Genomic DNA, 26,951 nt, shown 5'->3' with positions numbered 1-26,951 from the left:
CCTCACACGTTGCCAAGGTAATTGATTAAATCCTCCCAGGATGAAACGGAATGAACCTTCCTGCAACAGTGGCAATACAAACTGCAGGATACCAACGAACTCAAAGAACGGAGCAAAATCACACTTACGAATTTAGAAGAGATTCTGCGAAGCAAAATGCAGGATTTCCAGAAGGAAGGAAGTTCTGTATTATTTTTAGTGTGTCGAAAAAGAAGCCATGCCTCAGAATTTATAGGCAATTAATGGATGTCTGTTCAGGAAAAGTGTCTGTTCAGGAGGGAAAGCAACGTTCAGCAAAGGCAGCGTTTTTTGGATTCCAGTTAATTCCGTTAATGAACTGTGGCATTTAATTAATTATTAAATTTTGTCCAAAAATAATCTTATCGATCATTATCCGAAGCCGAAGCCGAGCCGAGCGAGCGATGACGACGACGCGAGAGTTCATTCTCTTCAACTCCTTTTAAGAGCTCTAAGAAGTGATCTTATATTTATACACACAAGTGTATTTGTCTTTTACCAATGTGATACAAAATTCATGACAAAAGCTCACTTGATTCAAATTTTCATTTCCCTCCATTTTATTTCCCACCATTTCCCAATTCACACTCTTAGACTTTAAAGCCCAATGCTTAAAGTCTTTAAAGCCCAATGCTTAAAGTCCAACATGATATTCTTCTTTGGTTGTGTTGGATTCATTCATTGTTGTGGAGAAGAGGGTCAAACTATTGCTACAGTTGTCCTGTTTTCATATAGAGAAAAATGTGAGAGGTTGTTGCTATAGCTGTTTCTCTGGATTGTCGTGGTCATGGAGAGACAAGTTACTAGGTGTGATAACTTTTCTCTCCAATTAGTATCCCCAAATTAAGATGTCTGATGCAAGCAAGAGTGTGCACGGCATTCTAGTCATCGTCTATCCTACTGAAGTTGCCTGGAAAAGAAAGACTGATTTTTGAACTCCCTAGAGCTTGTATGAAACTTGTAGTCAGTAAAAGATAGTTGCTACGAAAAACGTTGGGCGTTAAATTTATGAACGTCTTGTTTGGTACTTCAGTCATGTATCCATTTAACTCAAGTTTCCCCCTTCTGTTTTTCCTCTTCCCCTGAGTTTGACTAGGAGATGGCCTTCTTTTGTGGGGGTTGGGGTCTCTGGCTTTTATAGGAGTATTGTTGCTCGAGTGTTTGATCATATATAAGTATCTTTTTAGTGTTTTAACATTTTGTTAGAGCCTGACGTTAGTGGAGGCAATGAGTTATTATCTCCTTATATGGATTGAATAATTCTTGCCTCATGAATTAACTTTTTGAGTTAAGTCGAATGTCTATTTTCGAACATGGTATTAAAGTTATATTCATCTCTAGCTATTCTAGGTATTTTCCCAATGTTGGACCCCCATCTTATGTTATCAACGCTCTAAATGTACGACCTTGAGGCTTGGGCGTGCCGAGGGTGTGAGAGTCTCACATTGGTTGAAATATGAGTTATTATCTTCTTATATGGCATTGGACAATTTTCACTCATCATGAGCTAGCTTTTAGGGTTGATTTAAGCTCAAGGCTCATTTTTTCTTAACACACTAGTTAGAGTTATTTTGTTTGATTATGAAACATTCTGGCCTCTATCCCATCCCATTTTTCATACAAGGCAGGCATTGGTTTTGATTACTCAAAAGGAGCTAAGTGATCCACTTCTTCACTGGGCTATGATAATCCAATAAGATAATCATTTTGTTATAAATCAAATGCTTGTTTAGAATACCTGATGTTGCTACAACTGTAATAATAGTAATGTCAATGGTACATATAGTTTAAATTAAGAAATAACAATGTGCTTTTAAGTTGTGTTTATTAGGGTGACTTTTGCCATGGAAAGCACTGATAGAAGTCATCATGAATTAAAACCATAGAGGAGGATATTAGGTAAACTGGAAGTTACAGCTTGTACCTCTATGTTCTCTCCTTGAGAGGGGTTTAATTAATTGGAGTGACATGGAAAATGAGGATTAATATAGCCGACCCCGACTTGCTGAGGCATAGTTGTTATTTTTGCTGTATATGTTCTCTCCTTGACAGGTTTTTGAAGCCTGGCTTCTCTGATTCTTCCTTTAGATCATATTCTAGTCGAATGCATTAATGGAAATGATCTATCTGTGTCTAGGTCAAAGTATTACATAAAGAAGCTGCTACCATATATATGTAGTATGTACTATGTGCAATTGCATGAGTCCTCAACACTTGGGGTCTGCTGCTGTCTGTCCGATGACTATACAATTATTATTTCCTTCTTCACATGGCTGCCAAAAAAAATGATCCCAAAATCTGCAATTTTGATAAATGTTTCAAGTTTAGTTGTAAACTTCAGATCTGAGTAAATATATAAATTTATTTTTCCTGAAGGTCAAGTTTGTTCAAGAATCAAGAATACTCACCTGCAACGCACGTAGTATTATTTTCTGCATTCAGGAGGGAGTTGCTTATTATTGGATATGTTATTACTGGCAAAATGATTGAATGCATTATCTGTTGTGAAATCTTCCCATGATAGTGCCATCCCACTTTTTTAAAAAATATTTTTTTCCATATCTAGTAAGAACCATATACATCAATTGTCCCCCAACAAAGTTTTAAGGTGCGTTCAGTGAGTCTTTTAAAAAGTATTATTCTTGTTTTCTTTTGGTAATTGATCTCACACAATTCTTGGACAATCTGAATAGCTTTCCCAAAGCAACTGCTCATGTGGAAATAATCTTTTTTTGTCTCTATTGGTGGCTCATTCAAGAGAATTTAACGTAATGCAGATAAAAGCATTACATTTATTTAGTTAGAATCCAAGGCTCTAACTTACTGTTGAGGTTTAGGGCTTAAATTTTTGTAGTCATAGTGTTGGGTATTAAATTCGGATATTGGGTCGCTTTATATGGGCTGATCCAACCCATTTGGGAACACATAGAGTTTGAGAATAAAATAACTTCTTTGGAGAAGTTGCTACACGTTTGGGTATAGTTGAGAGCAATTTTCTCAAAACAGTTAATTTCTTTCCCTATAAGACTTATTTTGGTCTTTCTATTCCATGGAGAATGAACGAACAATAAAAAAGAAAATTACTCTGCCTTTCTTATCAATCTTCTTCTTTAACAGAGAAGAGTTTTCTCCTTTTCTTGTAAAACACACATCAAGAAAGACATTTACTTAGTGGAACTATATTGTGAATAAACCCCCTACCAAAATAATATTCACGGTAATAAAAGCGGAATAATAATGTAGCACCGAGATACGGTAATTAACAAGAATAAAAGAGTAACAATGACACCAAGATTTTTACGTGGAAAACCCTTCTGAATAAGGGAAAAACCACGACCCCGAGAGGAGCAACTGATATCACTATAGTAAGGAATTTACACTTTGTAGGCCCGAGTAAAAATACTACAAAGACCACTACAATACTCAAAAGAAATAACCCTCTTTTGATATTTCACCTCACTACAATATCGCTCACACTCTCTATTTTATTCACAGACTATTTTCTTATATCCTATCTGTGAAACCCCACTCTTTCTTTCTAGCTCTCAGATATATTTTCCTCTAAGATTGATGATAAAAGAATGAGAGCCGAAACTCTCATTTTATAGGCAAAATATGCCTACCAACCTTGACCTTTCAACTTCTGCAGCCTGTCATTTTTGACAAAAAAATGAGAAACGTGGGCTGTCTGCTTCTGCCAACTTTGAAAATGAAGAAGAAAGGAAGAAAACAACTTCCTTAAAATGTGGGCTGGACCCCACAAACTATACTTTATTTTTCAAGAGAATCAAAGTTGGACTTAGGGGCAATTTTTCTGGGTTATGATTTTACTCTACTGCGTAACAGGTACATAATTCTGGTTCCTATTCTTATTGAATTTAATTAATAATGGTATCAGAGCCTACGTTATTTGCTCTTAATTGTTGCCAAATGCCAGTCCCTTTTTTGGTCCAAACTTCTCGTAATCAGTGAACTCTTTTATGATAAGTTATTTGGCTTCTTTGATCTCTGGTGAATAAGTGATTTCTCTTGAAAAGTGACCCATAAAGAGGGCAGATGGTAACTTTTGTCCAAGAACGGATTCTTTGAAGCCGAATATCCTCGAATATGCGATATGTATAGTCTATAATTGGCTTGACAGAAAAAATAGAAGAGAATTTTCAAATTCATTCAAGTGAAATTGATAATTAGAAATAATAATTAAACCTTTTATTTTGGAATCTTAAAGTTTTATTCTTATCGACATATAACTATGTTACACTTTCTGTGGCTTAAGACTGCAGTGGAGTCTTTGCACTGCCTAAAGCAATAACTAGTTGTGGGTAAATTTTATGGCCCTTTAATGTATTTCCTTATATGATAAAAGAAACAAACAAAGGTATTGTGATCTTTGTTGGCCTGTATTACATGTATTCATGTATTCTGGGTACAATATAAAAACAAAATAAGGAATTTAGAGTTAAGCTCTTTAAAATTAATTTTTTAATTGGAAAGCCATTAACTGTTAATAGGACTAATTGCCGTAACAAATTGTTATCATGGAGGATTTTGTTATCTTTTTTCAAACGTTAAAGTGCTATAGAATTGTTCCAGTAGTAATATTGTTCTTAAAGGCATAATTGGTCCTCTGTCTGGCTTTCTAAAAAAAGGATAGTTCCCTATTCATATATTTATACATACAGGAATTGAATAGAGGAAGTTATCCCTTTTATTCATATATAATATTAGTTTAGCCGTAATCCCTTAGATTTAATTTTTCTTCTACGAGTATGTGACATAATTGTCACATTGAATAGTTGTAGCCATTTCTATTGTTTCCTTGGTCCTATTTCAGATATGGCTGAATAGGGACATATTCGAATTACTCCATAATTGTGAAAATATCCTATCACATAACTGTGGAAGATAGCACATGCCTTGACGTTGATGATGAAGTCCACGAGGCTCCCCCTCAACTAGAAGATGAATATCCATTTGCATTGTTAGAAAGTAAACTCATAGAGCTACAACACATACGAACTTCACGGCAGAACTCTTTTCGAGCTGGAAATAGAAAATTCTTAAACTCCACCTTGCTGCAGTAACTTTCAGATTCGTGTAGTTCCGGCGAAAGAAATAGTATATTGAGTTAGGGGCCTCCGAATTGCAAATGGTTTGTGTTGTTGGAAAATAGACATCCAAATCTACAACATACAAAATGTTATGGGCATAACATCTTCCAGATGGACCGTAGTAGTGTTTTTCAAAGTTGATCCCGTTGCCGGTTGAGCTCGCTTTCCATCTCTATCTCTCTGAGTTATCTTGCGAATGTTATTTTTTATCTTGAAATTGACTTTCCAATCTTGCATGTAGTAACTTTGACTGTCATGCTTCACAAATCTTATCTCTTCGTTTTCTTTTGCAGACTCGCAAAGGAGCTCAAAGGATCCGAATATAAGACTGAGATGTCATACAGGATACATATATGTTGAAGTTTTGATCATGCAAAATCTCTATAAGAAAGAAAGAATTATTATAGTAGATCGTCATGCGAAGCCACCCCTTCACCAACTGTTGCACTTGAATTGTTGATAGTCTTGAAGTTCATAAATGGCGGTTCCCACGATGATTGAAGTTTTTTTTAAAGAGCGACAACTTCTCACATATGGGACCTTCAACTAATACTTGCACAAGAGAAGCAACATTCTGCTCGAGACCTAACAACATGACCCATGGTCAAGAGATCGTCACAGCTATTGAACGCGAGAGACGTACATCGGGAATGGAGTATTAAATGTGGAGATGTCATACAAACTCGAAAAAGCGTTCAAGACGCCAACAACAAAGCCTAGTTTGCGATCATTTTCATTACTTAGGCTTTTGTATAGGATGATGTCTAATTCCTTTCGTCTCCACATTTTTTTGATGTATCAACTTTTGTAAGATTGAAGCAATAAAATATCTTTTACACTTCAACGCAAATTGTCTTCTTCCTCATATTTATATATGTCTCCATACTTGAAATAATTAATGTGATGATCCCATAAGCCAAACTAGGGCTGTTCATTTGGATCGGATATCCGAAATCCGAACCGATCCGTTCAATTTTGGATTTCGGATTGGATCGAATTTTGTATTGTGTTTATTAAAATTTTGAATTTTGGATCGGATTCAGATTGGTATAATTTTAATCTGATCCGATCCAAAATTATTAGTGTATGTATAAATACTAAACTTTAATTTTGGATAGTTAGTACTTCCTTTATATTTTTCTCCAAGTTATTACCTTTACAGTTAATGGATTTAGCTATATTGGCACCATAGTACTCTCATAATTCCAGAAACATGAACTTTTCTTATTGTATTGCTTCTTTTACAAAGAAAATATACATATGAGTTTGCAACTTTGAGGCATAATAATCCGATCCGAAATCCGAAAATCCGATCCGATCCAAATTTTAAAATTCAATCCGATCCACTATTAATTCAGATTGCATTTTCTAGAATCCAAAATCTGAAATTCGAATTCAAAATTTTCTAAATCCGATCTGATCCGATCCATGTAGAACCCTAAGCCAAACCTTTTCTTTTTAAACTCATGCGACTGAACTTAGAATGAAGCTCTAAGTTGCCTACGTACTTCGATAAAGAGGATCAAGTCATAACGTAGTTCAGAGGGGTGAGATATGTTTTTTTTCCTTTTTTTGTGTCCTAATTTTTGCCTAGGCCACCTTTTGTGAGGTTTTCAACCTAGCGGACTTTTTTTTACCGTACACAGTTTAGACTCACGCGGGCCAGAAGTGTAGCAACGTGCAGTTTAGGCTCATGCATCAAGGAGCGTCATGACTCACAGTTTAGGCTCGTACGTCAAGGAGCGTCATGACTTGCAGTTTAGGCTCGTACGTCGAGGAGCGCATGTGACTTTCATGGGAAGTACTACTTCAAAAAGTTTTCGTTGATCGGACCAACTCTGAGAACCATCCTTATCAATAATTTTATATGCTCCACTTGAATAGGCTTCCTTCATAACATATGGCCCATCCATTTTGAGGTAATCTTGTCGCCTGTGCGTTTGTTGAGGATTATGGGTCGTCGAACAACTAGGACTAAGTCTCCCACTTGGAAGGATTGTGTCCTCACTTTCTTGTTGAAAGCTTTAGCTAGTCGATCTTGATAGCACTCCAATTTTTGTTGCGCTCCAATCTTTTCTCATCCAATGCCTCTAACTCTTCTAGGCGAAGTTGAGCGTTCTCTTCGGACGTGAGTTCTTCTTGGATTACGATTTGCAATGATGGAATTTGTTGCTCCAACGAAAGGACTGCTTCTACACCATACACCAAAGAGTAAGGAGTTGCTTGTGTAGTAGTTCTAAAGGTTGTCCTGTATGCCCACAAAGCTTCACCAATTTTATCATGCCAATCTCTCTTGTTCTTTGCAACAACTTTCTTCAAAAGGTTACCAAACGTCTTATTAAAAGCTTCAACAAGGCCATTGGCGGGTGCATTATACATTGAAGACTTATGTTGCTTGAGACCAAATTTCTCGCATAGACTCCTCACGAGCTTGTTGTCAAATGGCATTCCATTATCAATGATTATGTATCTTGGTAAGCCATACCTAAAAATTATGTTCGCCTTGATAAAATCGGCAACAATTTCCTTTTTTACTTCCTTGAGTGGAACAACTTCAGCCCATCTAGAGAAGTAGTCTGTGGCAGCCAATATGTACATCTATCCCTTTATGACTTTGGAAGCCATCCAACAACGTCAAGTCCCCATGCATCAAAAGGCCATGAAGCTACATTTGGATGAAGAGGCTCGGAGGTTGGTGGATATAGTTGGCATGGAATTGACACACTTGACATCTTTTGGCATGTTCCTTGCAATCCTTCACCATTGTCGGCCAGTAGTAGCCCATCCTCTTGATGCAAAAATGGAGCTTAGGACCAGATTGGTGTGCTCCACATGAGCCAGAATATGCTTCCTCTATCTCTTAGTGGGCTTCTTCTTTGTCAAGACATTGCAAGAATAGTCCTTCAAAAGAGCAGCGAAATAATGTCCCCTTGTAGAAAATGAATCGTGGTGCCCTTCGCTTGATGTTTGTTCTTTGTCGCAGATCCTCGGGTAATTTTCCATGTTCAAGGAAATCTATCAATGGTTGCCTCCAATCCTCTTCTTCAATCACCCCAACGGACGTATGATGACTTTCGTTGATTTGAAGATTAAGAAGTCTAGGAATGACCCATCGATGACACACATGTACCTTTATTGACTCATTCTCTCCAAGTGCCATCGTCGTGACCAAGTTAGCCAAAGCATCATCCATGCAATTTTCTTCTCTTGGGACGTGGTTTAAGAACACTTGGTCGAATCGTTCGAGTAAACATGAAGCATATTGGTGGTTTGGAAAAATATCTTCATTCTTTACATTGTAAATCCCCAAAAGTTGGTTGATGATCAACTTAGATTCGAAGTCTATCTCCAACTGTAGAATCTTTATGTCTAATTCCATTTCATGACCGATGATCAAAGCTTGGTACTCTGTAGCATTGTAGGAGCATGTTTTAGCTAAAACAAAGGAGAATGGCAAGACTTGTCTATCTGGAGAGATCAACACAACACATGCTCTCACACCATTCCGGCGTGCGGATCCATCAAAGAACATTGTCCATGGTGTCAATTCTCCAATGAACAAAATGTCTTCATCTGGAAACTCATTAGAAAGCTCCCATTCCGTCGGAAGAGGATAATCAACTAGAAAATCGGCTAGTGCTTGTCCTTTCACAGCCTTTGGAGGTGTGTATGTGATCTCATTTTGGTTAAACAATATGAACCATCTTGCTAGGCGTCCAAAAAGAACAGGTCGAGTTATCACGAACTTCACAGGATCTACTCGAGAGATGAGTTTGATGGTGTATGCTTCAAAATAATGTCTTAGTTTATTTATTGCATAAAGTAACGCTAAGAATATTTTTTCAACAAGCGTGTAGTTCAACTCAGCTCCTTATCAGAGTTCAACTGAGTTAGTATAAGATTTGTTCCTTTCCTTCATCATTCTCTTGAGCAAGTAGTGCCCCAAGTGAGTGTTCTTGTGCCGCAATGTAGAGTATCAATGGCTTCCCAAGAATTGGTGCCCCTAACACAGGTGGATTCAACAATTATCTTTTGAAGCTTTGAAAAGCATTTTGACATGACTGATCCTAATAAAAAGGGATATCCTTCCTCAATAGATGATTGAAAGGTTGACATCGTCTGGCAAGATTAGAGATGAACCTCCAGATGAATGCTAAGTTTCCCTGTAGACTTCGAATCTCCCTCAAGTTTTTTGGCTCGGGCATTTTCTGAATGGCATAAATCATTGCGGGATCAACTTCAATTCCACGATGACACACAATAAAGCCAAGAAACTTTCCTGAGGTAACTCCAAATGCACACTTTAGTGGATTCATTTTTAGGTCAAATTTTCTTAACCTTTCAAAAATAATTCGAAGGTCTTCAAGGTGATAACGCCTACTCTTCGTCTTCACCACCAAGTCATCGATGTAGAATTCAACCGTATGATAAAACATGTCATCAAAGATGTTTTGCATCGCATGTTGGTAGGTGGCACCAGAATTCTTTAGACCGAATGGCATCATCTGTAGCAGTATATCCCTTTTAGAGTTCGGAAAGCAGTACACTATTCATCTTTTGGAGACATTCTGATTTGATTGTATCCGGAGGATCCATCCACGAATAATATAGCTTCATACCCTATTGTAGCATCATCTATGAGTTCAATAATTAGTAACAGAAAGTCATCTTTCAGACATGCCTTTTTTAGGTCTCGAAAGTCCACACAAACTCATATTTGACCATTCTTCTTCTTGACAGGTACAATATTCGATATCTATGGTGGGTACTTTATCTCTCAAATAAATCCCGCCTCGATGAGCTTGTTGACTTCGACTTCAATTTGTGGTACTAGCTCAGGTCGAAACATGCATTGTGACTTCTTCATAGGGCGTGCTCCACTTTTGATCCCTAAATGATGAACAACTACCTTAGGACTAAAACCAGAAATTTCACTATACGACTAAGAGAAGACATCTTTATACTCGATCAATAACTTGGATTATTTCTTCTCCTCTTGAGGCGTAAGAAGTGAACTAATGAAGGTGGGGTGTGGATCTTCCGGAGTGCCTAAATTGAGTTCCTTAAGCTCATCTATAGTTGATTGACCGCCATCTTCTAGTTGAAGGGGAGCCTCATAAACTTCATCATCAACATCAAGCCATGGGCTATCTTCCACAGTTATGTGATAGGGAGTTCTTGAAGTCGAGGAACGGGACAACGTAGAAGGATATGTCGTCGCATGACTCATTTCTATAATATCTAGACTCGGAGCCTAAAGTCATCAGGAAGGTCCTAATGGCGAGGCAAAATGGGTTAAAGGATCGAAAGGCTGAACGAAGGGGAGGAGAAAAGAAATTTAGGGAGTTTAAGGAATTTAAATTGGGCCCTGATACTTCCATTCCTAAACATGTACACTTTTTTAGGTTAAAAGGAGCTGAATTGGCTAATTACATAGAATTTACTGATTGGGAAGCATTAGCTAGTTTAGCGGATTCTCTTCGAGAGCCTTGGGGTGAAATTTTAACTGAGATTTATCATGATGTTTGGCCTAGTGCACCTTTTAGCGTATAGAGCAAGAGTTAATGTTCGATTGATACATGTATGTCCTAGAAAACATGTAAATTATTATTATGTGTTTTATCTTAATAAAATTTAAATTATGTTATTTGTCTCACTAGTTACATACATTGTTTATTATATATTTTCTTTGTAATGGATTGAGATTTGAAATAAAGTGCACACTAAGAAGTGATTTTAATATTAATTAAAATAATTAGATATAGATGATGAATGAAAACATAGTGACCGTTCAATTCTATACTAAATATAGAATTAATATTATAATTAATTTACTTGAGTGTGTTATCACATGCATAAATTGATGAGTGTATACGGCTAAAATCGGAGAGTCCGATTTTGTAATCATTATGGCATTTCACAGCCCGCCTCCAGAAGGGTCGAAGCACGTCTCGAGGTTCGACCCCTAGGGTTCCCTATGCTCGATCTTGGGGTAGAACAAATCGATGACTATCGTGGGCAAGCGGGAAATTCCCAAGGCGTGTGCTCAAAGCTGACAACACTTGCAAATATAGTATAAGTCCGTAACTTGACATTAAATAGATGTACCAGCTGTGTATCTTTGTAATAAATGCACATATACTATGTTGGGACTCCCCCTACTATATAAAAGGGGCCCTTGTCATTTTTTGCACACATGATATTCAATACAAGAACAAGAACATTCTCTGCTCTCTAACTTAAACACTCTCTATTATCCTTCCTTTGATTTATTGCTTATATTTATTGTGTTTCATTGATTATTCTTCATCTATTACTCATCATTGATCATAAAGAGCCATCATCAAGGCCCTTAGGATTGTTGGTCCTCCATCGATCTTCTTCGATCAAGCCCGTCTAGCTCGGCCTCGAGGCCCCGCTTAGGCTGGTCCAGGACCCCGACTTGTAGCTGTTCGGTTTGAATAACCACACTGTTTCTTACTCTCACTTTACTTTCTTAGCTTATACTTAGCATATATTGCCTAACAACTAGCATAAAAATAAATTACGTATTTTTAGAACCACAAAATCAAATCTAATTGTAATTACCATTTTTAAGGTAAAACGTTTGGCGCCCACCGTAGGGATAAAAATAATAGTGATTGTTTTCGTGTTGGTTTATTGAAAATGCAAGTTATTCTTTACACTTTTTCTTGACCAAGAATCTTTGATTTTAGGTCAAAATGTCTAACTCAAAGAATGCACCTGAAAACCACGGTCCTGAGGACCATGGAGAGAATGGTGTAGCTGTTCCAGGAGCCGGTGTACCACTGTGAAACCTTGAGGACGCACCAGAGCCAATTCCCGTGGATGTGGTCTCACGCAACGCCCAACACGTCGATATAAGCTCCTACACTAACGAGAATATATGCCAAGAAAACCAGCAAGCAACTCAGAAAACCACAACTTGGGAGGAACGAGAGCTTAGTCTTCACGCCATTTTTGAAATGTTGCTGGCACAACAGCTGGCAATTTCTCAACTGCAAAGCTACCAAAAAACTCCAAACACAGAAGCACCAGAAACGACCCCTCAAGCCAAACAGATGCCAAGAAGATCGACCAACAACAGGTCAGCAACCGACCCCGCTATTAAGAAGATGCTCGAGGACCTCACAAAGAAGATTGAATTGGGCGAAAAGAAGATAGAAGCTAATGATAAAAAGGTGGAGACCTACAATTCAAAGGTCGATCAGATTCCGGGCGAACCCCCGATCCTAAAGGGTGTTGATTCAAAGAAATTCGTACAAAAGTCATTCCCATCGAGTGCGGCTCCGAAGCCCATCCCAAAGAAATTCAGAATGCCCAATCTCCTAAAGTACAACGGAACCTCGGATCCCAACGAGCACGTCACTGCTTACACTTGTGTTGTAAAGGGAAATGACCTGAAGGACGATGAAATTGAATCCATCATGTTGAAGAAATTCGGGGAAACACTTTATAAAGGGGCCAGGATGTGGTATCACAACCTATCCCCGAATTTCATAGACTCATTCGTCATGCTGGAAGATTCTTTTATAAAGGCACATGCCGGTGCCATCAAGGTTGCTACAAGAAAGTCCGACGTCTTCAAAATCAAACAGAGAGAAAACGAGATGTTGCGGGAGTTTTTATCTTGCTTTATGGAGCTAATGGAGTTACCACTAGTCTCCGGTGACTGGGCAGTACATGCCTTTACCCAAGGTTTGAATGAACAAAGCTCGGTAGCTTCGAAACAGCTAAAGCAGAACTTGGTTCAATATCCCACCGTGACTTGGGAAGATGTCTAAAACCGGTATCAATAAAAGATTAGGGTCGAGGATGAACAACTAGGAGCCCCCTCGGGCTCAGTATGTCCTATCAGGCTCCTGGCAAAGGAGCCAAAGCCAAACAAGGAAAGGTACCAACCATATACTGAAGATAGAAGAAATGCCCCAATGCGTAACATACCTCAAAACTACCAAAGGGTAGATCAAGGTCAGAATCCTCGAGAACTCACGAGCATATCCGGATTCGACAGATACACTGGGCTGACGGAGGCACCCCGGTTATCTGAGTACAACTTCGATGTTGATGTTTCAGACATTTTATCAGCCTTAGGAAAAATTAAAGATATCAGGTGGCCAAAACCCATACTATCAGACCCTACACAAAGGAACCCTAACCTAATGTGCGAATTTTGTGGCAGACACGGTCATAGGACCGAAGATTACTGAAAGCTCCGAGAAGAAGTAGCTCGACTACTTAACAAAGGACACCTCCGAGAATTCCTCAGTAACCGAGCCAAAAATCAATTTTGGGAATGAGATACAAATAGGTAAAATGAAATAAAAGAGCCACAACATCTCATCCACATGATCGTTGGAGGGATCGACATCCCATAGGAACCCATTGTCAAACGAACAAAAATATCCATCACCAGGGAAAAGTGAACTCGAGGTTACATAGCTGAGGACGCTCTCACATTTAGCGAAGAGGACATCGAGATCCTTTCTTAGCCTCATAACGACGCATTGGTAATTTCTTTTTTTGTAAATACATTTTAAATTAAATGTGTGCTTGTAGATCCAGGTAGCTCGGCCAATATTATCAGGTCGAGGGTGGTGGAGCAGCTCGGGCTGCTCGACCAGATCGTGCCCGCCTCTTGAGTCCTCAATAGATTCAACATGGCGAGCGAGACAACGAAAGGGGAAATCACCCTCCCGATCAACGTGGCCGACACAACCCAAAATGTCAAGTTTCATGTCATCGAAGGAGACATGAGATACATTGCCTTGCTCGGAAGTCCATAGATACACTGAATGAGATCAATACCATCAACCCTTCATCAAATGATGAAGTTCCCAACAAAGGACGGAATAAAAACGGTATGAGGGGAGCATCATGCGGCAAGAGAGATGTTTTCGGTGCACGATGTGGCACCGATATCGACACCTTCAACATCAAAGGAGCCAAAGAATAAGCAAACAATGAAGTAGTAATTACAAGCTACATGCTCAGCTGCACCCGAGTAAATAAGCGAAGGACCGTACCGCATCCCCGGAGCAAGCGGTGGAAGCATATCGAGGCTTGAACGCCATCACAACTAAGGTATAACCGTCTCCCTTTTTTATTTTACGTCTTACACTAACCTTTGTGCAAGCATCTGGTTAAAAAGAATCGAAACTCCTTCTAGCTTGAAGACCTTAGGTTTTAAAACATGTGTTGTACTCTTTTCCTTCGATAAGATTTTATCCCAAGTAGGGTTTTATCGGCATGGTTTTTAACGAGGCAACATCTATATGCTACCTAAGGAGAACCTAATAAATATTCAAGGGTTCTCTTCAACCAACCTCGAATACTGAGGGGCATCCCCCCGGGAGATCATCTCCCCGAAAAAATCAAGACTAGCCAAAGAGGGTCCCAGTAGAAAAATGATGTATTGGGCCAAACGGTCGAAAGAACCGTGTCCGCATAGAATAATCGGACCCTCGACGGCAACAACTACATATACTTGTACCAAGTAATCAAGGAATATTTTTTGATTTTTTACAATCAAGACACTTTGCGTTTCAAAAAAGTTTGCTATTTTCACAAGAAATGGCTCCAGGGCCAGAAATTTCCTGAACTTCAGGAACTGACATCAAAAACTCGAAGCCATAAGACCTTCGGGTTGGAAACTTCGAGCTCATAAGCCCTCAATAAGGAAACAATAAAGAACGACTCCATAGCCAAAAACTCTCAATGTCTCGGGGACTGTCGCCGACTGTCACCTCATTGGGCTATGAAAAACTCGACGCCGTAAGACCCCAAGTGGGCAATCTCGAGCTCGAAAGACCTCCATAAGGCAATACCAAACCTGTAAGACCTCAAGCAAGGCCTGAATTATACTTGTACCAAGTAAACTATATGTAAGACCTCAAGTAAGGCATGTTCAAATTTATAAGACCTTACAAAAGGCATAATCCTGATCTTAAAGTCAAGGCTCTATATTCGAACTTGTAATACGCCTAAAAAGGCATACCCTCAATATAAACGCCGATGCTACCTCACTCGGGGACAAAAAGGCTACGGCCAAACACAATGACTACGGTCACAAGGCTCCGGCCAAACTAACGCGACTCGGGGATGCCCGATCGTCGCCATAAAATCGCAAGCCTTCAATTACTTCGAAAAATACTTCAAAAAGAACCAGTTAACAGGCTACCCTCGTCATAAGCAAAAGAGAATCGATCACATCAGATCCAAACAATAAAAAGGCTTTGAAACAATTCAGCCATCGAGCAAAACCTCCTGAGGTGCTCATCTATAACGGCTCACAATCGAGGTTCTCATCGAACCGTCGAAGAGTTGGACGAACGCAGAAACTTTAACGAGGATAAAATAAAGCATATGTTAGAGGTATTACCGACCTAACGCATAAGAGCCACTATCGTCAGCTTAAATTAAAGGTCGTACCGACCCAATGCGTAAGAGCCCAAGCGCCAGCCTATATTAGGTCATGCCGACCTGATGTGTAAGAACCTAAAAGAAATCTTAAAATTCAAAAACTTAAGGGTCGATGAGCTCGAGTCGAATCCCGACTCGAAGACTGTGCCCGAAACGATTAAACTAAAAAATGCGTAAGAGCCTACTGGCCCACCCAACAAGCCTTAGGGCCGATCTGTAAACCTAAGGGTTTTTACTCGAAGGCCAATTCATCTAGCTAATCATTGACAAATGTCAAAATTCAAGAAGAAAAGGCATACACAAGCAAGGAAAAATCCATGAAAGAGGAAACCAAAAGACTTCTTTGTATATGTGTATGCAAAATAATACAAGGCTTCGTTTATAAATGTTCTCTAAGAGAATTATACACAGAATCAGAAAGAAAAAGCCTAGTCTACTTTCCTCTCGAGGACTGCGGCGCCATCGGCCTCTTTCTCATTATCTTCGGCATCAGATACGAGGAACTTGGTGTCATATTCATCCGCCATGGCCTGTTCTATCTCTTCCAAGAGATTAAATCCCCTAGCGTGGATCTCCTCGAGGGTTTCCCTCCGGGATCTGCATCGAGCATATTCATTACTTATGCTCTCTCAATCGAAAGCCCCTCTCAGCTTAACTTGAGCGTCAACAACGTCTTTTAAATAGACGACCACTTTCTTATCAGCCTTGGCTCGAATCTCTTCAGTTTTAGCCCAGGCGTCCACGACCTCGGCCGTTATCTTCAAAAGGTTAGACTCGTGCTTTGCAATCCTGCTCGTTTGAATAGAGCAGTTTTTACGAGCATTCCGGAGTTGCACCTCGAGGGCAGAAGCCTTGGCCAAAGCATTTTTTGGCTGCAATTTGGGCAACTATCTGAGCCCTTAGCTTATTACACTCATACTTGGCCTGACCAACTTCGCCTCATAGGAGTTCCAGGTCCTCCGTCTTACTCTACAACTGAAGTATCAAAATATTAATCTCCGAGGATAGAAGAAGAAGCTTGCATTCCTTTGAGACAAAGGTTACATGTTTCTCGAGCGGCCTTCATAATTCAGGCTTCGATTCGCCTTGTACCGAAGGTGTCTCAATTCCTTTCCCCTTTTATCACAAAGAAGCCTGAGGGATTTCTCCCCGTACAAGGCTTTCCTCAACCTGGATTCACAGCGGAGCAGCTCGGACTTAAGCTTGTCAAAGGCCTATGAAAAAGAAGCTTAGTGAGAAAATGAAAATGCAAAACCGAAAAACCAACGAAGTCAACCAAAACTCACCACAGAACCGAGCCGCTGAGCCTCCTGAAAAGTTGAGCGTACATCTACTAGCCTGGTCTTATCGGCCCTAGTGGTACCGCACTCGGTGGGGATATGAACTCCTAAGACCCTGCTTGATTTGGGTAGCCCCTGGCCTCGAACATTCCTCGAAGTACCTTCGACGGGAGAAGAAGATGGCGGCAGAAAATCTTTATCCCTCGAAGTACCTTCGACAGGAAAAGTAGAAGGCGACAAAGGAGGAAACACTTTTCCAAGGCTAGAAGACTCGTGTGCTGCAGGCTCAACTGATACATCTTCTTTGAACCTCCGAGCAAAGCTTGCCTCGCTATGATCACCCTCGTCCTTCGAGGATTCCTTCCTCTTGTTATCATTCTTCGGCCCCGAAGCCGACGATCCTCCTCCTCTCTGAGGGGGCACGGTCGCATCTCAGAAAATTCTCCAATGCCTGTAGTGACGGAGTTAATACATATAAAAGAAAGTACGTTTCAAAGAAAATAGACCACACAACACGTACCGTGGTGTTTGGACTCCCATCTACCTTTGGACATATCTCGCCACTTGCACTCATCGTAAGTCGAGCAAGCTGCCAGTTTTCGAGTCCAGTCCGCCAGGTCGGGGACCTCGTATGGAAGCCACGGGATTGCTGTAGAGAAGGAAAGGTAAACATCTTTACAGAGTTTGCCTCCACCATGAACAAAATAACAAAAACACAAGTGTACCACTTACGTATGAAATTCCATTTCTCAGGAAACGGTAGGAACTCTGCGGGTATAATGTCAACAGTCCGCACTCGGACAAATCAGCTCATCTACCCTCGGTCCCCGTCTTCTTCATTACTGGCTACAAAGGGCCGGGTGGATTGACATTGTAGAGTAATCAGGCCTCGGTAATGTAAGGGCCGGTACAATCTAACAAGATGGTTGAGGGTGAACTCAAGCCTGGCTTTATCTACAAAGTACCTTATCATCAACATTATCCTCCAAAACAACGGGTGTGCCTGTGCCAGGGTAACCCGATATCTTCTGCAAAACTCGAGCACAACTCTATCCAGAGGGCCCAGTGTAAAGAGGTATGTGTATACGTTCAAAAACCCCTCTACGTGAGCCATGATTCTCTCTTCCATAGAAGGTACCTGAAGTACCACCTCTTCTCCCAATCCGCAATCTCTCCTAACCGCTTCAAGGTGTTCCTCTCCTATTGATGAGATAAACCTCGATGCATGCTCCCGATGGCCCTGAACATTGGACATTCTCTCTAACGTAAAGTCCCTCCTAGAGACAAAGCACCCCAAGGTTAGCTCACCAGACGCCAGCGGTGTACCACTAACCGAGTGGGAAACAGAGGAAGAACTCTCCTCTTCTAGGTGAACGGATTTGGGTATAGCAGCCATAATTATAGTGAAACAAGAAGAATGAGGTGAAACTTAAGCAAAAGCTTTGAATGAAAATGATTGAGGCACTGATGCAAGGAATAAAAACTCTACAAGAAGGATAAATGCTCAAAATAGCAAAGTCCTCAAATGAGAGGAAATCAAGCTCATATATAGGGCAAGTGGCAACTGTTCGCCTACTCTGAAGGCCAATTAATTTTGACTAGGCCATTATCACTTTGGAAGAAGTGTACTGGCAGGACCACCTCAATCATTTCATGCCCATGTCACACGAATGACATTGTCATACAACGTTTGAGGGGTCAAGATTCTCGTATCGATCTAGCCTCGAGATGGTGCCCAATATTGAGGATCTCTCTTACTTTAACTATGGGATCTAAGGAGCCATCATTATCAATCTAGCCTCGAGATGGTGCCCGATCTCAAAAATCTCTGCCACTACAAAATGGTCTCTAAAAATGAGCTAGCAATCTAGCCTCGAGATGGTACCCGATCTCGAGGATCTTGGTTACTCCGAGTATGGGCTCCAAAGAGCCGACGTCAAAATTCAAAGATTAAATTCCCATGAGCACTGGAGAATAAAATTTGAAGACATGAGGCAGAAAAATCTTTTACATTCCCAAAAATACATTTACAAAGGATGTCTTTACAAAGCTCCCCCAAGGGACCCATATACAAAAAGAAAAGAAGAAGCAGAGAGGACGATGCGATACTATTCCTCGCCCTCACTACCATCTGAATCACTTCCAGAATCCTCATCTGAAGTAGTTGAAGGTGTTTATTCTTCCTCCAAGGTTCTGGCATTCTCGATCTTAGCAGAGAGATTGACACCTTCGGTTCTTGCTTCCTCCAAGGCCTGCCTCCTAGCTTGCAGACGAGAATAAGCAACGGCCCAAGCCAGTGTCTGCTCGGCCTTCTCGGATATCTATCTGGCTCGATCGTTTGTGGTGGCAACATCTCTCTTGTATGAGGACGCATCTTCATCGACCTCCTTCTGAGCATCTCGAATGAGATACTAGGTTGAGGACAATTCTCCCCTCAAAAGATCTTTCTCCGAGGTCACGACCTCATTCTACTTCTTCAGCTCGAGGATCTCTATGTCCTTGGCTGGAACTTCTTCCTGAAGTTTCCCCACCAGGGCATCCTTTTGCCCAATCTGCAAAGGAGAAATTGAATAATGAGCATCAAGTTACAAGAATAAAGAGATGAACACGAGAATGTCGTGTTACCTGCTCAGCAAAGCTAGTCTGTTCCTAGTGGACTCCCTCCAAACTTACCCGAAGCTCATTCAACTCCTTTTCTTTTCGGGCAGAAGAAGCCTCCAACTCATTCAGCTTCAAGGTGAGATTCTCGAGATCTTCCTCACGGAATGAGAGCTCATCTTGAAGCTTTGAAAAGGCGTGGTCATTGTGAGCACGTGATTTTTTCCCAAAGCAAATTATTCCCAGAAATTCAAACAAAATAATTTCTTTATTATTTTACAATTTTTGTGAATTTTGGTGTCATTTTCTGTTAGTTGTTGCATTTTATCTGTGCATTTTAATTCATATGAAAAATACAAAAATATGCATTTTCATTTAGGATTTAATTTCATATTTTAGTATTAATTAGAGGTTAATTCTTTTTAAAACAAAATATGAAGAAAATAACAAAAATAGTTCATTTTTGCATTTTTAATTGTGAATTCATCACGAAATAGTTTTTAAACAATCTTAGGAGTTAATTAGTTTAACTTTGAAGTATATTAGGATTTTATTTTAATTGTTGCATTTTTATAAAATTAGAGGAATAATACAAGAAAAATACAAATTGAAATACAAAAAATAGATAAAAGAAATGAAGAAATAATTGAAATATGGCTTTGATAAGGTAGCATGAATTGGGCCATTCATTTCACCCAGCCCAAAGAAAATGACCCTGACCAGCCCAATCCCCAGAACCCGGCCTTCCCCCAGCCGGTCCAAACGACCCATCTCCAGAGACGCCCAAACGACGTCGTTTCACAGCAAATCAATCCCAGCCCTTCATTCTCCATAATCCAATGGTTGTGGTGCTTTCTGGTTGACTTAATAAATATGTCCGAAATATCCCCAAACCCTAAAACATAACTCACCTTCCTCGTACCCCCTGTTACCTCGCTGGAACCCCCGCTGCCGGCGAACACCACTTATGCCATCGACCACCAAAATAACACCACGAGACCTCCTCTTCTCCCTCATCATGAATCCACCACCCGTTTCCTTCAAATCCCGCCCTAGCTTGTCGAATCCTCGATCAAAGATTCTCCGGACAAAACCCAAAGTAACCCAATCACCACCAAATTAACACAATGTGACCGCCTGGGCCTCCTCTACCCAACCCCCATAGCCCTATCTCTCGAATCTACCTGGAACAGCTCGAATATCAAATTGAAGGTTTCTGACCAAAAACCCTAATGCAAAGTCTCCATGATTTCGGACCCTAACAACCCTAACCAGGTGTTTTCTTATGAAAACACATGGTTAGGGATATTACAGGTCAGAAATTTTGGGGGATTGGGAGAAACAACCACTGGCCGGAGCTCTTTGTTGTCAGTGAGTTCTTGTTGGCATTTTCTTTTATTTCAATTCTTTTTTCCTTTTCTGATTTTCTGCATGTGTGAATTCCATAGTTAATGTCTAGTTTAATTTGCATTTTAATTTTTGTCAATATTGTTCTAATCTTGTGTCCTGATTTGTTTTGATTAAGTCTAGTTGTTTGTTTGATTTTAATATATTCCAATTCCTGATCTTAGTTTGATTTTTAGTTAAGCCGTTGATAATTTGTTAATTAGTTTTACTAAGTTTTGTTTGAATTAATTTCTGGTGTTCCTTTAGTTTAGGTTAATTACTAGTTAGTTCAGTTTCAGTTTAATTAGTCGTCGTTTGGTAGTTAGTTTGGTCATTAATTCTGAGTTCAATCGATAGATTCAACAAGAGTTTAAATTGGGGTATATTCAGAGCTTAAGAAACTGTCTTGGTTATAGCTGTAGTTTTAGCTTAAGTTCAGGGGTAGTTTAGACATATAGGATCGGGCAGCATATGGTAGTTGAAACTAGAATCTTCTAGGGCCTTCTAGAGTGGTACTTTAGTGTAGATTTCAATAATTTTAGTGGGATTACTTGGGTAACAAGTTAGAAAATAAAGAACTAATTGAATAAATAGGTAAGGGACTGACATTGAAAACTGAAAATCTGAGGGCTGCCCTCAGCTCTGCCTATAAAAGGCATGCCTAAGTGCCTTAATGAGGAGGTCTTTTGGCATCCCAAAAATTCTCCAAATTTCCCCTCAAGCTCCACATATCTGAAATTCAAATTCAGATCCAAAACTACTTTTAGATCTTAGCTTTCTTCAAAGAAAAACCAAAAACAATAGAAAAAAACTAGAGAAAATCCAAAAAAAAAAAACTGTTCCATTGAAAGTTTCAAGTTGATTTTGAGCTTCAGTGCCTGATTTGCATCATTTAGCATATAGTCTGTTTACTGAGACATTCTGGAGGTTCCTGGGTGCATCTCAGTTGGATTTAGATTCAATTGAAGCTATTTTAGGCTGGTTTTATTGGCTGTTGATTTCAGAAGTTGTCATGGGTTTAATTTTGAGTCTGTTGGGATTTTTCAAGTTTATTTGGTTTACTATCGGTACTGTCCTTCTTTGAATGCAATTCTGGATAGCGTTGATCTGTTTGCTAAAGCTGGGAACTCAAATTTTGAGCTGTTGTATGACCTTTGGTGCTACTGACCTCCACTTCTTCTTCGTTTTTGTGTTCTAAATATCAGGTACATGTTCTGAAACTCGATACTATGTAGATCTCCAGCTGAAATGAAATGAATAGGAAGCATATTTTGTTGAAATTTCCAGTGGTTTCAATGCTTTCATTATAGTTTTGTAATGATCTTGGACTGTATTGAACTGATGAACTGTTGGGATTGAGTTTGTTCATTGAACTATTAGTTGTGTGTTTGTGCTTATTGAAATAATTTCTGGCGTTAGTTAACTCTCCCAGTTTCAAAAATGGCACAAATTATAACTGATTTTGGAAATGCTATTTGGTCAATCGCTATTGGTACTAACTAGAATATGCGGATCGTGTTCAGAAGGGCATGAGTATTAATTGTAAGATTGTCTAAGTTCGAGTTGGAAGTGGCTTTATTTAAGGAGTTAAGTCACTGATACTGTTAGATCTGTGTTGGGTTTGTCTTAACTGGGCTAAATTGTTACTTCTCAGATTCACATGAGCTTTTTGAGTTAAGTACTAATTGTGATTGATCTCACGTTAAGTTAATAGAATAATTCATATTAGTTTTAGTAGTTTCCTGTTAGCCTATGGTTAATTTGAAATAATGGAAGTAATGCAGCTAGCCCAGTCCATATGAAATTGAACTGTGAAAGGTCAAAACTTTGCTGCCTTGTTATTCATGAAAATTGCAATCTCATTCATTTTTAAAAAAAGGATTGGATTAATTGTAGATAGTCACTATTAGGTTGAAAACCATTCTGGATTACATCTCCCGTCCCTACTCAAATTTTTCTTTTTAAGGCCAAATGTGGAATTGCTTTTGGGCCTGTTGCGTAGCTAAAATCACTTGGCGCCTTCTGTTGAACAGGGCCGTTGCCCCCAAGGCCCAGGCCTCATAAGCTTCACCTGCAGCCTCATGTGAGACAATTGGCCTGAATCTTTTTCGCATATCTTGCTAAATAATTAGGGTTTCTTCTTTATTATTAGAGACAAAGTGAATAGAAAATTGTAATTTGCTTTAGGATTGGCCTAAATAATAAATGAGGTGAGCCCCGCCAAATAAAGGATGCATAAATTGCGGGGGCCTCTTTAAATGTCTATAGTAATTTACTTAGAATTTGGGATGGGCCGTTTAGCGAATTTCATGCCTCCCCCCAAAGATAATAACGCGTTAGATTCTTTAGGCACGATTTTAATAAAATTATCTTCTTAAATTCGGGTGCGCATTGATGCGACCCAAATCCAAATCTCTACGAAGTCGAAATGTGTTAACAACCACTGGTGCATTGATTGCGACGTGGTTCGAGACGCGTTTTCACGACGTTGCAATTGTTTTAAAATAATGATAAAAGCGGTTTACGAATAAAAGGCGCATAAGCTAGTATGTATTAAAATCAGAGAAAAAAAATACAATAGTTAAGCGGCCATACTAAAACCATGGGACCCGGGAATGCCTAACACCTTCTCCCGGGTTAACAGAATTCCTTACTCACATTTCTGGTTCGCGGACTGTTAACAAAGTCATACGTTTCCTCGGTTCGGGATACAATCGGTGACTTGGGACACCATTAATCTCCCAAGTGGCGACTCTGAATAATAATAATAATAATAATAAATCCCGTTTGATTGTCCTTTAATTGGAAAAACTCCTTTATGCCTTTACGGGGTGTAGTGAAAAAGGAGGTGTGACAACTCTGGCGACTCTGCTGGGGGCCGAACCCAGAATCTCTGGTTCAGGGTTCAGAATTCGAGCTTAGATAAATTGTTGTATTTGGTTATATATGATTTTCCTACATGTTTTGTGCTGAATATGCTAAATGTTACCGCTTTGATATCATTTGAACTGTATATAAACTGTGCCGACACCCTTCTCTCTTCACCTCCGGGGATGTGCTTACTGGTTGAGACTCCCTATTCTGTTAGTGTCATACCCTGACCAAATACTGTCGAAAAGAGGAAAAGAGAAAAGAGAGAAATAACAGTTAGGGGGTTAATTGATTATCTTAGAAAAACCAATGACCAAATACTGTCGAAACTCTGCCGAAATTTTGAGAAAATGAAAAACAAAATGCTTTATTTTTAATAGTCTGTTTTACTAAAAGCAAAAGAAAAATAGAAAAAGAGTCTTTTATTGAAAAGGAAAAGAAAAAAAAAGGTTTTTATTTTAGTTTGGGAAAAATAGGTTGTTTATTGTTTGTCGAAAATGAAAAGAAAAAAAAAGAGTCGTTATTTTGTCTTGTTTTCAAAAAAATAGAAAGAGAAAAATAGTTTGTCTTGCCATGGAAAATGAAAAAAAAGTCTTGTTTTCAAAATATAGTTAGTTTCTCGGCCCGAACTACGCAGGTTTGATTCTCACAAGGCGTGAGATACGTAGGCAACCCTCATCGGGTCCAACCTCCCCTTTGCATAAAAATAACCAAATATATCAAAATTTTAATTTTCGTCGTAAATAATTCGGGCAGCGCCGTTTTGTCAAAAATAGCCGAATGTTCCCGAAAGGGACGCCGAAAGGCTGACTTTGCATAAACGGCCATCTTTAGTCATTTTTAGATTTTTTGCTGATTGACCCACACAGCCTTAAAATAAGCGTCCCCGAGGTGTTAAAAGGTCGTGTTTGCAATACCGGGTCTTTATTTTAATTTGAAAAACGAAAAAGAGTCATAAATAAGTTAGGTGATGTCGTTTTTGTCAAAAATAGCAGAATGTTCCCGAAAAGGATGCCCGAAGGCTGACTTTGCAAAGTCGGTCTTTTTTGGTCATTTTGATTTTTGACTGGTTGACTCTCACAGCCTTAAAATCTTCGTTCTTGGGAGTGCTGAAAGGTAGTGTTTGAAAACCGAGTCTTTCATTTTAAATTTGGGAAAAAGAAATAGTTAATTTTGTTTTGAGTCAAATAAAAGTTCTTTAATAAATGTGCAGGATGAGCACGATGCAAAACGAACCTTTCTCAATAATGACTAAAATCCCTTTTGAGTTGCGGCTAAGGTGGAACGATTTAGGCAAAGAAGGACAAGACGAAGTCAAGAAATATCTGAAAGGTCTTACAGGTTTATTGGAAATCAAGACTCGGGGTGATATTATAAGAGCGTTGGTCACTTGTTGGGACCCGGCGCACAATGTCTTCCACTTCTCAGATTTTGAGCTCACCCCAACTCTGGAGGAAATCGACGGGTACATCGGAAATGCTGAGGTTCCGTTAAGAGGAAAATATCTGGTTGCTCCAAGAGCCATCACGGTGCATCGGTTTTTAGACTCATTAAAGATACCCAGGACAGTCCATAATCCAGATTTGGCAAAAGGCTTCTACACTCTGCGCTTCATATACGACAGGTACAACCACGTGGGAGGGTTTAACAAGACGGACATCAAGCTATGCAGTAAAAATAACCGTCAAAAATGGGATGAGCACAGACGGGTGGCTTTCATGATAACTTTTTTGGGCCTCTTGGTGCTCCTAAGGAAAGACGAGAATATTGATATAAAAGTAGCCAGGGTCGTCAGTACCTTGCTTACTCAAGATGAAAACACTCTTGCGCCTATGATCGTGTCTGACATTTTCCGAGCTCTCACTGCCTGCAAAGCCAGAGGCAACTTTTTTTAGGGGTGTAACTTGTTGCTACAAATGTGGATGACCGAGCATCTATGCCACCGTTTCCGGCTCTTGAGTTATGATTCATCTGACAAAACCTGTATAGGAGAGTTTTACATAAGGATTGACGGGGTTAGTCTGTCTGAAGGAGTAACAGCGTGGATATCATACTTTCGTACTCTCACGGACAGTCAGATACAGTGGACGTTGGGATGGTTGCCTGTTGAAGAAATCATATACATGCCAGCAGCTAGGTCACATTTTCTTTTGATGGGACTTAAGAGCATCCAGCCTTATGCTCCATGTCGGGTTCTGAGACAACTCGGGAGATGCCAAACAGTGCCACGGGAGGAAGATCTTAGTGCTCAAGTAATTGAGATTAGCCCTGACCGATAGTTTCCCGAAGCAAAAGTTCGCGAGATTTGGAATGAATGTCAATATCTACAAGCAGATACTTGTGTGCAGGATCGAGGCAAAGGAGAAATGTCGCCAGAATACCTCGCATGGTATAGACGAGAACTTGAGCATCAGAGGCCAGCTAAAAGACCCCACATCTAGGATTTCACTGAATCATCACAAGAACAATGGGGTTGGCTGGCAAAAGAAGAAGGCTATCAGGCTGAAATCGGCAAGCTGAAACAACAAATTGAAGCTTTGAAATTTGAGAACAGTGTGCAAGTTGCTGCTGATCAGGGAGAAAAGAATAGGTTGGCCCAGGAAAACGAGGCGCTTAGGGACCAAATCCAGCAAATGAGGATAGCTGAAAATAACCAACAAATGAGCCGGTCGGATGAGCGGTTGATAAAGGGGCTGAAAAAGGAAATTAGTGAGTATCGGGATGAGCTGTAAAAATCCGAAGGCATCATAGCGGGACTCCGGGCACAGTGGGTAAAAAAACAGAAGAACGCACCTATTACATGCAACAATTAGAGAAGGATTATGAAAAGACCATTGCTAATCTGAAAAGAAAAGTGGTCACCCTTGAGGATAAAGCAGCTAAGCAAGCTAAAGCTTTTGAGACCGAAAGTGGACACTGCTATGATTTACTGGCCCGAATGGAAGTAGAAATACAGCAGCTGCAGGATCAGCATCTTCAGGATTCTCATGTGTTGGAGGCTCGCAATAATCAAGTTAGGCGATTGCTTATAGAAAGGGGTCGAACAAGAGATAGGATTGAGACCATTGCCCACGCCATCCTCAGGAGATGTCGGGCATGTGAAGACATGACTCGCACTACCTTCTTTTCGGCATTAATGATTTATGTCAAGCAAACCATGTATGAGCTGGAGCAACTTGAAAGGGATTTGGCACCTAAGCCCGCGACGAGGCCGAACGATGCCCCGCGGGCACCCACTTTTGAA

The 26,951-nt window shown here is 39.9% G+C and overlaps 1 protein-coding gene and 1 long non-coding RNA gene across 2 annotated transcripts; both read right to left on the bottom strand.

Moving 5' to 3' along the window:
• Positions 1-1,855: 1,855 nt before the first annotated feature.
• Positions 1,856-3,594, bottom strand: LOC107764822 (uncharacterized). The gene is made up of 2 exons (XR_001643299.2): positions 2,427-3,594; positions 1,856-2,316 (listed from the first exon to the last, which is right to left on the bottom strand). It is a non-coding gene; the product is annotated as an uncharacterized LOC107764822 (long non-coding RNA).
• A 4,395-nt stretch (positions 3,595-7,989) lies between these two features.
• Positions 7,990-9,586, bottom strand: LOC142162205 (uncharacterized). Its single transcript, XM_075218526.1, has 2 exons — positions 9,244-9,586; positions 7,990-8,915 (listed from the first exon to the last, which is right to left on the bottom strand). The coding sequence occupies exons 1-2, from the start codon at positions 9,584-9,586 to the stop codon at positions 7,990-7,992; spliced, it is 1,269 nt and encodes a 422-aa protein (XP_075074627.1).
• Between the last annotated feature and the right edge of the window lie 17,365 nt (positions 9,587-26,951).

The sequence above is a fragment of the Nicotiana tabacum genome, chromosome 7 (assembly GCF_000715075.1).
Source record: "Nicotiana tabacum cultivar K326 chromosome 7, ASM71507v2, whole genome shotgun sequence".
NCBI classification, from domain to species: Eukaryota; Viridiplantae; Streptophyta; class Magnoliopsida; order Solanales; family Solanaceae; genus Nicotiana; species Nicotiana tabacum.
The sequence above is the reverse complement of the archived record's forward strand: the minus strand, read 5'-3'. Positions and strand labels throughout refer to the sequence as shown.